Source organism: Alligator sinensis, unplaced genomic scaffold (assembly GCF_000455745.1).
Source record: "Alligator sinensis unplaced genomic scaffold, ASM45574v1 scaffold274_1, whole genome shotgun sequence".
Taxonomy (NCBI): domain Eukaryota; kingdom Metazoa; phylum Chordata; order Crocodylia; family Alligatoridae; genus Alligator; species Alligator sinensis.
The window spans coordinates 164,239-177,326 of NW_005842124.1; the positions used below are offsets into that span (position 1 = coordinate 164,239).

At 41.7% G+C, this 13,088-nt stretch overlaps 1 protein-coding gene across 6 annotated transcripts in view; it reads left to right on the forward strand.

Annotated features, from left to right (window-relative positions):
- Nucleotides 1-13,088, forward strand: part of MCCC2 (methylcrotonoyl-CoA carboxylase 2) — a 66,829-nt gene that overhangs the window by 42,763 nt on the left and 10,978 nt on the right. For 2 of the 6 annotated variants that reach the window (XM_025205657.1, XM_025205660.1), the window contains exons 10-16: nucleotides 669-764; nucleotides 2,452-2,524; nucleotides 2,743-2,819; nucleotides 7,717-7,783; nucleotides 8,016-8,172; nucleotides 9,264-9,378; nucleotides 11,251-11,336. In XM_025205657.1, the coding sequence (XP_025061442.1) occupies nucleotides 669-764; nucleotides 2,452-2,524; nucleotides 2,743-2,819; nucleotides 7,717-7,783; nucleotides 8,016-8,172; nucleotides 9,264-9,378; nucleotides 11,251-11,336 (671 nt within the window). Of the gene's footprint in view, nucleotides 1-668; nucleotides 765-2,451; nucleotides 2,525-2,682; nucleotides 2,820-7,716; nucleotides 7,784-8,015; nucleotides 8,173-9,263; nucleotides 9,379-11,250; nucleotides 11,337-13,088 lie in introns of all 6 variants that reach the window. The other 4 variants (XM_025205656.1, XR_003094367.1, XM_025205658.1 and 1 more) reach the window with 4 other exon arrangements.

The window sequence follows — 13,088 nt, forward strand, 5'->3', positions numbered from 1 at the left end:
ATGCCCCCCATCCTGCTCCTCTCCCTCCCTCCCTGCCTGCCATCTCCCCCTCCCTGCCAGCTGTTCTGGGAGGTATTGGGGACAAGCGACGGGGGGGGGGCGCCACCACCGTGACTTCCCCCTTGCCCTCAGGCAGGTAGGCATGGGGAAGCCTTGTTGCTCAGGCAGCCGGGGCGTGTTCACTGCCACCACAAATATCCCTGGTAGTGGCTCAAACTTGGGCCTGCGTAGCCAACTTGCTGCTTGCCCTCTCAGCGATGCATGCACAGTTGGCCAAAAGCCCTTTATTATATTAGAATTTTACAATTTTCCATGACTGAAATCTAATTTTTGGAGGGTTGTCATAAATTCATCCCCCCCATTGCTGCATCAGGGAAAGCAATGACAGGGGATCCAAGTGGTAGGGGAAGCAGGGAGGGGGACAAAGATTGAGGGTCAGGCTGCCTGCTTCCTGTGCTGCTTGCTGCCCCCTCCGCCCGGTACATGTGTGGTGGTAGGAGCAGGGACCAAGTGAAAATGGTTAGTTGTGCTGATCAGATACAAAAACAAACAGAAACAGTTGGGAGTTTTGAGCCTGGTTGGTGAAGCGGGAACTATCAGAATGCCTGGGAAATTAATTTGGGTGTTTTGTCTTTGTACTTTAAATTATGTTTGTTAAATTGTCCCAGGTAAATATAGAACCATCAGAAGAACCTTTATTTCCCGCTGATGAATTATATGGAATAGTTGGGGATCAGCTTAAAAGAAACTTTGATGTCAAAGAGGTATGAAAAGGTAGCTTCAGAACACAAAGGCACACGGGTAACATTTAGCTTTCTTTTCCAGCTAAACTAAAGAGCTAAAGATCAAGTCATCTGGCCTGATATAAAGATTGTGAAAGTTCAGAACATTTCAGAAACAGTTCAGTTCCTTTTCCAACTACACAAAGGGATTGCTTGGCCTTAAGAGAGCTGCTGCTCAGCAGGTTTCTCACTGCTGTAGAGATCTTAATCGCAGCATTAATAAAAAGTGTCTATGGTAACAGCTGCCCAGCCAGTCCACATCCTGCTTATTCATGACGGATGAAAATTAACATTCTTCCCAGCCCTCTGTGTAAATTGAACATACAAAGCCCATTTGCTCCAGCTTTCTCTGAAACAGCTTATTTGGGGTGGAGGTCTGCAGTCTCCTTCACTTTTGCAGGAACACCAGGATTCATCTTGCATTTTTTTATAAAAACAAAAAAGCCTAAATATACCTAGTGTTTCACTTATTACAGGGACCCCTAAATGGAATATTTTGATACCCTAATATAAAAGGCATTGTCAAAAGAAATTTCAGGTTTAAATGTCCTTTCAGTTACCTTATCGACTAACTAAATCAGAGATGCATAGCATAAGCTTTTGTAAGCAGTGAGCTTATTTCATCAGAATCTGATAAAATAAGCTTACTGCTTATGAAAGCTTAGGCTATGCATCTCTGATTTAGTTAGTCTATAAAGTACAAATCTACCCTACCCCCTGCCTGAGTTCAAGCTAACATAACTAACTGCCTCTTTCTTTCAGTTACCCCTATGTGCTTAGGGTGTGTGACACAATTTCTGTGGAATAATTGCCCAAGATTTTGCTCCTCTGAAGGGGAGACACACGAACAGCTCTTGCAAAACTAGTTGTCCATAGTTGGTGCGCTTACAGTGCTTGTTTACTAGGTGGTGAGGGAGCTGGTTTGCATGAAAGAAGGGTCTGCTAGGCTGAAAATGACTAGGGAAGCAGGCTCAGTTCATATTCAAAGCAGTAACTTTACTGCATTTTTCAACCAATAGTTTTAACTTGGTTTCAAATGATTTACATTGAAATAGGTCTGATCATCCTGTGACTGCTCCACTTTTACCAAATCGTAAATGTGTCTTGTATCCATACGCTTAGTTACAAAACCTACCTCTTCATTTTAGTTTTAAAACAAATCTTTCATTGGTTTTCTAGGTCTCAAACTTAAACAAAGCTCATATATGCTTACCACTAAAAGAAAGTGACAGATGCCTATACGTAGCTTTTTTGTTTGAAATCTGTGATGAATGTATTCGTTATTGATTAATATGCCTGGAAAGACCACTTTTTTCCTCTTTGAGAAAGGAGCAAATAAAAGATTTGCTTAGTAAGTCTCAATTTTAAAGGTGTATAGAATTTAAAACCTAATGTTTTCAGTCTTGAGATCCCTGTAAAAATATAATTACTTTTTATAAAAGGTAGGGCATAATTCAGAGAAGTAAAGCATAATTTATGAAGTAAAAGGGCTCTTGTCTGCCATCTAAATAGATACATAAATCAGGATCCTTGATGCAGTTAAAATGAAATGAAATGTTAAAAATCCATTAAGTATCTAAAACAAGTTAAATGTTAAAGTTTTAAAGAAAATTAAAATAGTCCAGTGAAGATAGGGGCTAATTTTATTTTTCTGTTGTTTTTTCTTAAGGTCATTGCTAGAATTGTAGATGGAAGTAAATTTGATGAATTCAAAGCTTTATATGGAGACACTTTAATCACAGGTATTTAGACAATATATTGTTATTTTGTAAATTTATCCATCAGTTATACTGTTTGGATCATCCGTTTTGCTGAACTTAGCTATTTTTAATAAAGTTTTCTCTCCTGAAGATCTGCGTCATTATATCAAGAACATAGTGTTCTCTTCCCATCTTTATAGTGAAACAAATGGACCTAAGAATGTCAACCTTTTTTTTCCCCGCCCCCCACCCCTGTTCAGGATTTGCTAGAGTATTTGGTTACCCTGTAGGAATTATCGGCAACAATGGGGTTCTCTTCTCTGAGTCAGCAAAGAAGGTAAGCATGATACAGTGAGCTTCTCTTCAAATTTTCCTTAGACATTATTGGAGACTTCTTAAGTTTTTATCCAGAATTTGTATGAAGAAGAGTGGTCTTTATTGTCATGATTAATGCATTTACCTGCCTCTGCATCTGATGGGAGCAAGAATTGTCCAAAATAACTTGATAGTTTGGAATAAACTGGCTTTTATAAAATGTGGTGTTTTTATAACTTGCAGGTGAGAGGTAGACATGGCAACAGGATTACATTATGAAAAGAAAAATGAAAGTTGTAAAGATAACACCATAGATAGATAATATTTTCTGAAACTCCCAACTGTGGGAGGAGAGCCCATGCTGAATGCTTTAAAAAAGTTGTATGAAATTTTACACATTTAAGCTGAATGATGTGTCACAGTAAATAAATTGGTTGTTTCTACTGGTTGGTTTGATTCTTACCAATCTTGACACGTGATATATTTTATTTGTGATTCTGATGCCCAGTTCATTGATTTACCATCATTGATATGTTTCGTACTTATCCTTGGCAGCTGTTGACTAACTAGTGACATTGTATGCTTTCTTAAGAGATGCAAGGATGTTTTGGAGTGATATCTTATACTGGACAAATTATAGCTGTGAGAGATGCTGTGCCTTTTGGGCATAAAAGCGCCTGTCTGAAAGCTTGTCTAAGATCTCTCCCAACTATATGGTTCGTCCATTAGAAGATATCACCAAAAAATCCTTGCCTCCTATATATTCCCTGGACCACCATGGCTACAGCAGCACTCCAACCCTGCTACTGCACGCTTTCTTATGTCATCTGTATGAGTTGGCTTTTTTTCTTCTCCATTCTGCAAATTGATGTACTTCTGTCACAAAATGTTTTGAGTGAGTGCATCGTTGTTTTACAAAGGGACTCTTTGTGGCAAGGTAGCTTTTGGCCATCTTCTTTGTTATTAGACAAAGGATTTTGTATTTAAAAAAACATAATATCAAGGTCATAGTGAATTTCTATGATGGTTTTGCCAATAGATATCACATATCTTGGTCTCTTTTGGCAACATTTTTACAGTGTTGATGAGGAAATCAACATGCAGGACAGCTGTGTTTTAAGAGAACTTGTAGGGGAAACTGGAAGGAAGGGAGGAATTCTGCTTTACTGTGAAATGAGGGACAGAGTTGTGCTCTGTCTAATAGAGCACAACTTTATGCATTGCAGAAAGTAAGGCCATTTTCCTAGTGACATTTCCTAGTGGCTTTGCTATAGCACTTCCGCAACTTGTAAAGATCTCATTACCCTTTTATAACTTCGGTATTTCCCTGGTGATTGGTATCGTATTGGTATAGTGACAGCTTGCCTATTGACTGGAAAGCAAGAAAGTACTTTCTTGTTCTAGTGCCCTGCCATTTTGGCCAATCCATCTAGTACTCTTTGAGTAGTTTATCAAGTTCCACTGACCAGTGGGGCATATATAAATTGTATATGAAATTCAGAGTTCATACTATTCAGGTCATAATATTCAAAGTTGTTACATGAAGCTTGATCATATTTCATAGCCCCTTCAGTCACCCTATCTAATTTCTAACTTTGTCTAACATGATTTAGTTTTTGTAGGAGCCATAATGTAATATTGTGGATTGTTTTCATTTACAACATCAGTTCAAAAACTATACATATAATTTCAGAATGGCAGAAATTGTCTAACACAGCTTTTCCCCATGGTGATCATTGGGTTTTTTGAGTGCTTCTATGTAGAGGTTGGCTAGCGATCATACATTGTTTACTTTTAGGGCTGTGTGAAATTTCGCTGAGTGTTTCATTTCGAAGTTGTTTCAACACATTTCCAGCTCCAAACAGTGAAATCAAAATGAAACAAATGATCTGTGCGGGCCCCTGGATCTGTGTGCCAGATGAGAGGAAGCTGCCGCTGCTGCCTGGGACTGGTGGCAGCAGCAATCTTCCCTGGCACTGGGCGCGAGCTGTGCCCAGCACCAGTCCCAGGTGGCAGCCTGAGCCTCCTCTCATCTGGCGCGCAGATCCGAGGGCTTGCACCCCTAGGAGGAGTCTGGCACAGCTCGGCAGCCCTCCTGGGGGTGCAAAACCCTGGATCTGTGCCCCGGGTGAGAGGAAGCTCAGACTGCTTCTCTCACCTGGGACCGGCGGCAGCAGCAGCAATCTTCCCTGGCACTGGGCACAGGCTATGCCCAGCACTGATCCCAGGCAGCAGCCTAGGCCTCCTCTCATGTGGCGCACAGATCCGGGGGCTCGCACCCCTGGAAGGAGTCTGGCACAGCCCGGCAGCCCTCCTGGGGGTACAAGCCTATGGATCTGCTCCCCGGGTGAGAGGAGCCTCAGGTTGCCTCTCCCACCAGGAACCAACGCCCCTGCTTGACTCCCTGCTCAGCTACAGCCACCCACTTGGCCTGCATCTGGGTCCAGCCCCCTCTGCGCACACCCTGACAGGCTGCAGTCCCCCTGTGCGCTCCCCGCTGGGTTGCGGCCCCCCCCACCATGTGCTGCCTGCCTGACTGCAGCCCCCCCGCACCCTCTGTCTGGCTCCAGCCCCCACCATGTGCTCCCTGGCTGGCTCCACCCCCCCTGCGCCCTCCCCAGCCAGCTCCAGCCCCAACCCACGTGCTCGCCAGCCGGCTCCAGCCCCCCCCGCCCCGTGTGCTCCCTTGCTGACTCCAGCCCCCACCTCCAACAACTTACCAGCAACAGCAGCCACTGTTAGCATCACAGCCACTGGATGAGAGGAGGCTGCCGCTGCCGGCAAGCATCAGGACGTTTGCTTTGAACAGATTGAGGTGCAGTTTCCCAGAAACCTCTGCACCTATCTCCTTGAAACGTGGCAGGCTTCATGCCCTCAGCAGGGGCTACCATCCCTGCAATTTCCATCCAAATCAGGCAAGAAATGACAAAGGTTTAGGCATTTTCATGATTCCCCATTATAGCCTCGGCAAAATGTCAAAACTTGTAGAAACAGCTAAACAGTTTCAGTGAAATGAAACAGGACAGTGCTTCGAAACAAAACAACAAAGTGAAACACTGTCCCTTTGGTGAAACAGACATCGAAATTAAACGATGGTGTTTTGCACAGCCCTATTTATTTTTATTTCCTAGCAGCTGATTTTGATTGGGTTTTTTTATAGTGAAAAGGTCAGTTTTTTTCATTTGTTGTGCTGCATGTCTTAAGATTCAGAGTCTGAAAGAATGGTCATTAATTTAAACTCTTTATCAGCAAAGGATAAAAAAGCTTTTGCAAATGAAGAAATAATGTATAATACAGACTGAAAAGACACATTTTTACGTATATAAAGTTTATGTTTTTAAATATCAGTATGAACTCGTAACTCCTGCCACTCAAATTTATTTAATTGCTATTACTGGAGTAGATTTGGTGCATCAGACACCACATTTTCCCCAAATATGGCAAAGCCATTTCAACTTGAACTTTATTTTTTCATGGATATGAAACAGGCTTTTTATCTTTATATTTGATGCAACTAGTAGAATGTAATAAACTGAAAGTATAAAGGTTAGAATAACATGGGTAAAGGCCAGAGTTACGGAGCAATTGGTGAATTGTCACACTACCCTGATACCATCTGCATTTTTATTTTGCCTCATTAATATCATCCATGCTCAAGGAGCTGGAGGGTTTTTTGTTCCTTTGTCTGGCTTCCCAAGTCTGCTACTCTTTCAGCCAGCTTGTCAGGTTTACTAAATTATTTAAACTAATAATTCAGTAAATAATTTAAATAAAACTGGATCAAGCCGGCTTCTTCAAGTACTTGCTAGACTGGGACACATCAGGGAATGAACAGATTTCCAGAGGTTGAGCTGGTAGATGGAGGGCTGCTAAAGATGGCTTAAGTACCATTGATTTGAGGTGCAAAATAAAACATCTGGGGTAAAACCAGTTAAATAAGAAAAGGTTTTAGTTTCTCAGTTTCTTGAGGTCAGTCCCAAATTATTTGTGCTCCTGACGTTATGCTGAGACTTTCTTCAGTCTGACCTGACCTACCTCTCTAGAACAGAAAATAGTAAAATAGTGGTATCCTAAAGTTATTATTAAGAACTATATACAGCAGCATTACTCTTCCCTTCATTCCCTGATACTTGTTGCATCTGTAATGTAAATTGACCCCATGGAAGCACTTACCAAGGTGTGTCACTGATGACTTTACTGATCCAAACCCCTTCTAGATCAAACTGGGGAAAGGAGTTAGCTCCTATTTCTTCCTTAAGTAAACAGCCTTTAGGAAATGGAAGTGGGAGAGGGAAGGGAATGAAAAAAGATAGCATTTTATTTCTGTTCTGAAGTCAAGAGAGAGGAAATGAATGGTGCTGCAGTTTGGAAAAAATAAGAAAGGTAATAAATAGATGTGGTTAGTGTAGGCTTGTTGTTGTAGCTGTGATGATCCAGGAAAAGTGTGAGAGGCAAGGATTTTTATGGGTGATATCTTTCATTGAACCATATGTATGCTTGGATGGGATATATACATTAAGCTTTGGGGCCTGAGAAAGTGTACAGTGGTGCCTAATAGTTTGTCTATATAAACTTGGTCAAGATCATTGAGATTTCCAGATACTGGCAATACTACTAGGGTTTTTTTTAGGTATTAGTGTTTTTACCTTATCTTTTAACCTTTACAATATTTGCTGTCCTTGACTTCCATTAAGTTAATGGAAATTTTGCTATTGACTAGAGAGTGAGAGTTGGAATTGGCCTGTCCCCTCTGATTAGACGGACAGGGCAGGGCCTACTTTTTGTTCCTGTAGTAATCAGTGACACAATTCCCCGTGAAAATTTCCAGTAGAGGGAGAGTGATGCTAATGCCACAGTGACTCCAGATAACTGCTTTGCTGCTGCATCTTTTAATAGTTTTACCTTTACTCTATTTGCAGGGAACTCATTTTATTCAATTATGTTGTCAAAGAAATATTCCTATTGTGTTTTTGCAAAACATCACAGGTGAGTAAGTTTGTTCTATGAAGTTTCAGTAATTTATGCTTTGCTGATGATCATTAAGGTTCAGCATTTAGGCAGCATCTTTATGGAAAATATCTATACCTGTTAATTGCTCAGGAATCAGTCCATTTCTGAACAAATAGTCCCACTCCTGTACATTTAGAGTTTAGTTTTAATGAAAGTTACATAGCTAGCATTAAGTAACTGAAGGCTTTTGTTCACCCTAATGCCATAGGTTTCATGGTTGGTAGAGATTATGAAGCTGGTGGAATAGCAAAGGATGGAGCCAAAATGGTAACTGCTGTAGCATGTGCCAGTGTACCTAAAATAACAGTTATTATTGGTGGATCCTATGGTGCTGGAAATTATGGGATGTGTGGAAGGGCATATAGGTAAGTAAAATGCCTAATTATAATAGGCAATAAAGGCTTCATATGACTTTTTAATTACTGTGGCAGAAGCTATGCCTCCTTTGTTTGGAAGATATCTAGTACACAGTATTTGCTATCATAAGTGATAATGATCATAATAGGAACCTGTGGAGATTGTTCAACTCATAATTAATCTTACAATTACATGGTAGAGGAATCCCTCTGGAATATAAATATCTGACTTCTTTATTTAAAATATATCATTCTATTGTTATAAATAATAATAATAAACCCTGCTATTTTTATGCATCTGATAGTAAACAGAAAACACAGTCTTAGCATGTTTTTACCCTGTCTCTGCAGTGACCTTGAGATTGCTGCTGAGAAATTAGACCTGTCCACCTTGACCACAGGCTGAAAAGTTATTTTGTGCTCATTGTCAGAGAGGGTAGGCACCCCTAGCACTGTCTACCCAAGAGAAAGATGCTCAGAGTGTCTTTGGGCATGCACCAAAAAGGTTGTTTTTCTGCAAGCAGTTCATGTGGTGCTGGGTTGAGTGGGCAGGACATGTTTCTCAGGCAGTGTTCTTGGGATTGCTGTGAAGGTGTAGATGCACTTGCAGAAACAGTGTGAGATCAGTCCTGTAACCCTTATTCACATGAGCAGTGCTTACTTGCAATAAGGCTGTTCTCATGAGTAACCTTCATGGCATCTGCCCAAATGTTTCTTTTTTTAGCTCTCCCCATGCTGTCTGTTCATACAATTCCAAAAGTATTTTCAACTGTTTACAAAAGTGAACAGGCACGTAACACACATTTGGGGGAAAGGGAGAACAGAAGACAAATATTTAAGAAATGGAAATGCTGCAGCTTTGAAAACAGAAACAGTGAAGTAGGATTTTCAAATCCTGTAAGATCACATTACTGACAATAGCCTGATGTTCTAACTTAATTTACATTTTAAAAGTAAGTCAAATAAATACAAATTACATGATTGTCTACTTCAAACAAAACAAAGCAAATATATTTTTAGCTGGGTGGTGAGGAGAGCTTTAATTTTTTGGTGAAGAGCTGAGTTTTTTCTTTTATGTTAAACTTAATGTTATTTTTCAGCCCAAGATTTCTTTATATGTGGCCAAATGCCCGCATCTCAGTGATGGGAGGAGAACAAGCTGCAACTGTTCTGGCTACAATAGCCAAGGACCAAAAAGCCAGAGAAGGGAAACAGGTAGCTCTTTTTTCCTCCCTTTGCTCTTGTCTGATCCAAGCAAATAAGAGTAGAGACTCCTGGCTGACCACTGACATTCTTGATGCAGTATTCCTATCTAATCTCCCACCGTATATTTTAGCACCCTTTTGAGCTGGTTGAGTGGGACACTAACATCCAAGGCAGTTCCCTGTGATTACAGGCTGTGCCAGAGAGTGTTACGGACAATGTGTTGCCTGCAAGCTGTGGGTGGAAACCATTTGTGTAAGGTTTTTGCTACTGCTGCTCAGTGCACTGGCAGCTATGTGGTAGTTATGAAATTCTACTGTTTACCTCTTCCAGACACTGAGATCACTGATGACCTGGCTTGTTTCTAGTGGACTAGCATATAGTCCTTTGAATAAAAAACGAATTTTTCAGATTTCATTTCTCCTTGTGCTGCTCTAAGAAACTAATTGTCAGCCCAGCTTAGGTTGAGTAACTGAGGATTCCCGCAAAAAAGGAGATTAAGGAGAAATATCAGAGAGGAAAGTATTTTTCCAATTATATTTTCAGTAGGAAGCTTGAGGGAAGCTCAGTCAAATTATTCAACTGCTTAGTGTTCTGAAATGTCTAATTGACAATGTGTTGAGAAGCTTAAAGAAGGCATTGACTAACTTCACCATTGTCATTTAAAAGGTATGGTATTTCAGGAAGCTTGTGATTATTTTGATATGTTAAATTGTGCAAAGGAACTGGAAATTAGCATATTCTACTATGTTTCTAAATGATATATTTTATAGTTATATCATTCAGTAATTCATTCTGAAAGCTGCCAGATTCAGCCTTGCCCTTAGGTACATGTGGAGTGAACTTTAGATGTACTAGGTCCAAGGGAAATGAAATATGGGAAGTAGTGCGTATAAAAAGGCTCAAAGTATTACTACAACCACAGGTGTGTGTAAGTTTTTGAAAAAGCATTGGCTGGTCCAGCATAGAACTTAAATATATATTTAACTTTAATAGAAGTAAATGGAACTGTGCTGATTTATTTCAACTAAGAATTTCACTCAATATTTACATGTAAATAATGCTACCAACCCCCTGCAAGCTGGTGAAATCCTCCCCTGTGCTTTTAGCCCTTTACACTAAGTAAAAGGTCTAAAGTAAGTCATATAGTTCTAAAAATACCCATATTGGGTTCAATGATGATTTCCCCACAACAGGTTCTACAGATAGCAAAGCAAAACCTAGTCTTATACAGCGTTTTCATCATTAACTCTCAAAATACTTGACAGAGGCGGCCTAGATCATTACGTCCACTTTACAAATGGGAAAATGCAGGCACAGATGGAAGTGGCTTATCCAGTATAACCTATCAGGGATGTGGCAGAACTGGGAGTAAAACCCAAGGTTCCTGAGCTGCTTCCTTGTAAGGATCTCCTTACAGATTCTGGTATATATTGCAAACTGGCATACAGGGACCTGGTGTGGAGGCTGCTGTAATCCTGCCCAACAAGGAGGTCCAGTGTTTGGATTATTTTGACACATCAATGATTTTAAAATATCTAATATCAAATTATGGCATTTACCAAACTCTTAGGTATACTATGGATGATGAGCAACTGGAAATGTAAATTTTATTCAGGCCCTTTTATATACATTACTATATAATTGTTTTACCCTCTGGTACCCTCAACAGAGAAAGGGTGCATATTTAATTTTAATTCCTATCCAAAAGTGCTAAACTGAGAAAAGTGTGTAAAGTAGGGCACAAAATTAATTGAGATGGTTTGATGGGTTACTTCTTGCCTTGTACTTTAGGTGAGGGTATGATGTCTTTCTGTGGAAAAAAACATTTTGAAGAATTTCTTTACATAGTCATGGTTCAGATAGTCTCTCTGTTCCTTACAGTTATCTGAAGCAGATGAAGCAGCCTTGAAGGAGCCAATCATCAGTAGATTTGAGGCAGAAGGAAACCCTTATTATTCCAGTGCAAGGTAATAAATACATTACTATTCCCTAGACTTGATGGTGTAGTTGCAGTGCCCAACTACAATTTCTAGAACTTGATTCTGAACTCTAGACCAGGGGTTCTCAACCCCCAGGCCACGGCCCAGTGCGGCTGCGGTGGGTTGGCTGCCAGTCTGTAGCACGGTTGGCTTTTGGACCAGAAGTGACTGCACACTGCCAAACTGCGACCCCCAGAGCTGGGTGGAGAGGCTACGGCTCCTTCTGCAAGGCCCGTGGTAGTGCAGGGTTTGGCCCACCCCCCTGCTGTGGGGGTGCGGGTGGGGGTATCCTTACCTGTCTTCCAGCTGGAAATTCCGGCCATGATTGGTTGTGACTGCTGGGCTGTGGTTTGCCGGGCCGTGGCCACTTCCAGTCTGCGGCTTGCAAGGCTGCTTTATAAAAACTTTGGGAACCCCTGCTTTAGACTACAAAAGTCTGGAACAAAGAATTTGTTCATTGTGTGAGGGTACTGTACAGTACATTAAACACAGTTCAGATCATCACTCCATCCATCACATCTCTGAATGCTTCTGGTACCTAACATTTCAATGGTAGGTACACATTTATTGAACATGCCAAACCAATTGTGTAATATTATGCACATGGGGATGTGGGAGATGGGTAGATTCTTTACTGACTCCTGTAGATGAACCTTATACCTTTGGATAGAGGCTATTTCATTTCTCTATAGGGTTTTAATTTTATATGTCAGTGGTTAGACTCGGAGCACTCCTCAGAAAATTCTAGCTCTCAACTTCTACTTGTGTTTTGTCTACAGAAAAATGATAGAGTAATTCTTCTGTTGCAGAGAACTCAGAATCCCACAATTAGTCAGAATGTTTTTGACACTGTGGATTTCTGTTTGAAAGTTGTGGGTTTATCTTGTAAATCATGTCTTTTGCTAATATTTGGCAGCACTGTTAAAAGGGTCTCTTGGCCACAGCAACGTGATTGAGAGTCGCTGATATAGTTACTTATAACAGGCTCGTTGCCACCATATCTGATCAATTTCCAGTAGCATGGTGAGCAATGTGACTAATATCTGTCATATGTTCATTATCTCATTTTCTCCCCAGAGGGAGAAGTATATGAAACATATTGGTGTCTTCGTTTTTTGGAGTATCTTTTCATTTTCTATTTCTTTTTAATATACCTCTTAGTAGGTCCTTCTGATAGAAGGCAAGGTCAAAGGGAAGAAGACACTTTGGGTGTCTTGGTGCAGAAGATGTGGCAGTGTAGAGAGTGAAGGACAGGTCTGATGTACTTGTGGCTGCTTGTGCTACTAAGTAGATTTGGTGCTGTATTATGTATGCACGTGCCAATTGCCCGTCAAGAATGATGGTGGGGGTGGGGGACGAGGCCCGTGGCCCCCCCACCCCATCTGGGCCCACTCCCCCTTTACCTCCTGCTGCTTGGGGTCCAGGCCCACTCCCTGCCTCCCCACTGCAGCGGCAGGGGAAGGGGGAGGAGTAGGTCCAGGGCTGACGCAGGGGAGGACTGTGCCCAAGGGTGGGGAGAAGCTGGCTTGCCACAGCAGGGGAAGCAGCAGGCTCAGGCTGACCCAGCGCCAGCAAGGGAACGGGAGGAGCGGGCTTGGAGCCGACGGGGGCGGGTGGGGAGGTGAAGAGTGGGCCTGAGGCGGGGAGGAGGCTTGCTTTTCCCCTCCCCCAGCTGCTGCTGCGTCAGGCTGGGCCCACTACTCCCCCCCCCCCCTGTGGCGGGGCTGCGCCTCCCCCCGC